The 831-nt window shown below is 44.3% G+C and overlaps 1 protein-coding gene across 1 annotated transcript in view; it reads left to right on the top strand.

Moving 5' to 3' along the window:
- LOC107575230 (ADP-ribosylation factor-like protein 8A) overlaps positions 1-746 on the top strand; it is a 3,686-nt gene extending 2,940 nt beyond the window's left edge. The window contains exons 3-6 of the mRNA XM_016261637.1: positions 89-162; positions 247-340; positions 452-519; positions 605-746. Of these exons, the coding sequence (XP_016117123.1) occupies positions 89-162; positions 247-340; positions 452-519; positions 605-746 (378 nt within the window). The remainder of the gene's footprint in view (positions 1-88; positions 163-246; positions 341-451; positions 520-604) is intronic.
- Positions 747-831: the final 85 nt, after the last annotated feature.

Genomic DNA, 831 nt, shown 5'->3' on the forward strand with positions numbered 1-831 from the left:
CTTGTTTAGTAAATTGTGCAATATAATAAGGCTATATAATATTTAGTTCACATGTGATTGACACTGATTGTGTGTGTGTTTGTTGTAGCTGTGGGACATCGGCGGTCAGCCGCGCTTCAGGAGCATGTGGGAGCGATACTGCCGCGGCGTCAGCGCTATCGTGTGAGTATACTCCTAATCTCAGGTACGTTATGCGAACGGCGTCATGATGTCATGCGTTCGTAACGGATCGCGTGTGTCGTTCAGCTACATGGTTGATGCGGCGGATCCGGAGAAGATCGAGGCGTCGAAGAACGAACTGCACAACTTGCTAGACAAACCGCAGCTGCAGGGGATCCCAGTGAGTCTGCCGTGATCGTTTCTGCTACTTCTCGTGTGTTTAGAGCATGTTTTATGAAACGTTGCATCTCTGTGTGGTTACTCGATCATAAAAGTGTCCGTGTTTCCTCAGGTTCTGGTTTTGGGCAACAAGAGAGATCTTTCCGGAGCGCTGGATGAGAAGGAGCTCATCGAGAGAATGTGAGTTCATCCGTAACTAAATACAATTGAATGCAGTCTGGTTCCGATCCGATGACTGGAAACGCTTGTTAAATCTGATCCACAGGAACCTGTCGGCCATCCAGGACCGAGAGATCTGCTGTTACTCCATCTCCTGTAAGGAGCAGGACAACATCGGTAAGACTTTAATGAGACTGCATTCAAAATACAGTTTTACACCATATATATATATCAACCACTTCTGTTAAGTGTTTATAAGCTAACAAGGTGTATCATAAATGTACAATTATTATTCAATTATTATTATTAAATTGAACAATTGCAAATAGCAGC

The sequence above is a fragment of the Sinocyclocheilus grahami genome, unplaced genomic scaffold (genome assembly GCF_001515645.1).
Source record: "Sinocyclocheilus grahami isolate Dianchi unplaced genomic scaffold, SAMN03320097.WGS_v1.1 scaffold2518.1, whole genome shotgun sequence".
NCBI lineage: Eukaryota > Metazoa > Chordata > Actinopteri > Cypriniformes > Cyprinidae > Sinocyclocheilus > Sinocyclocheilus grahami.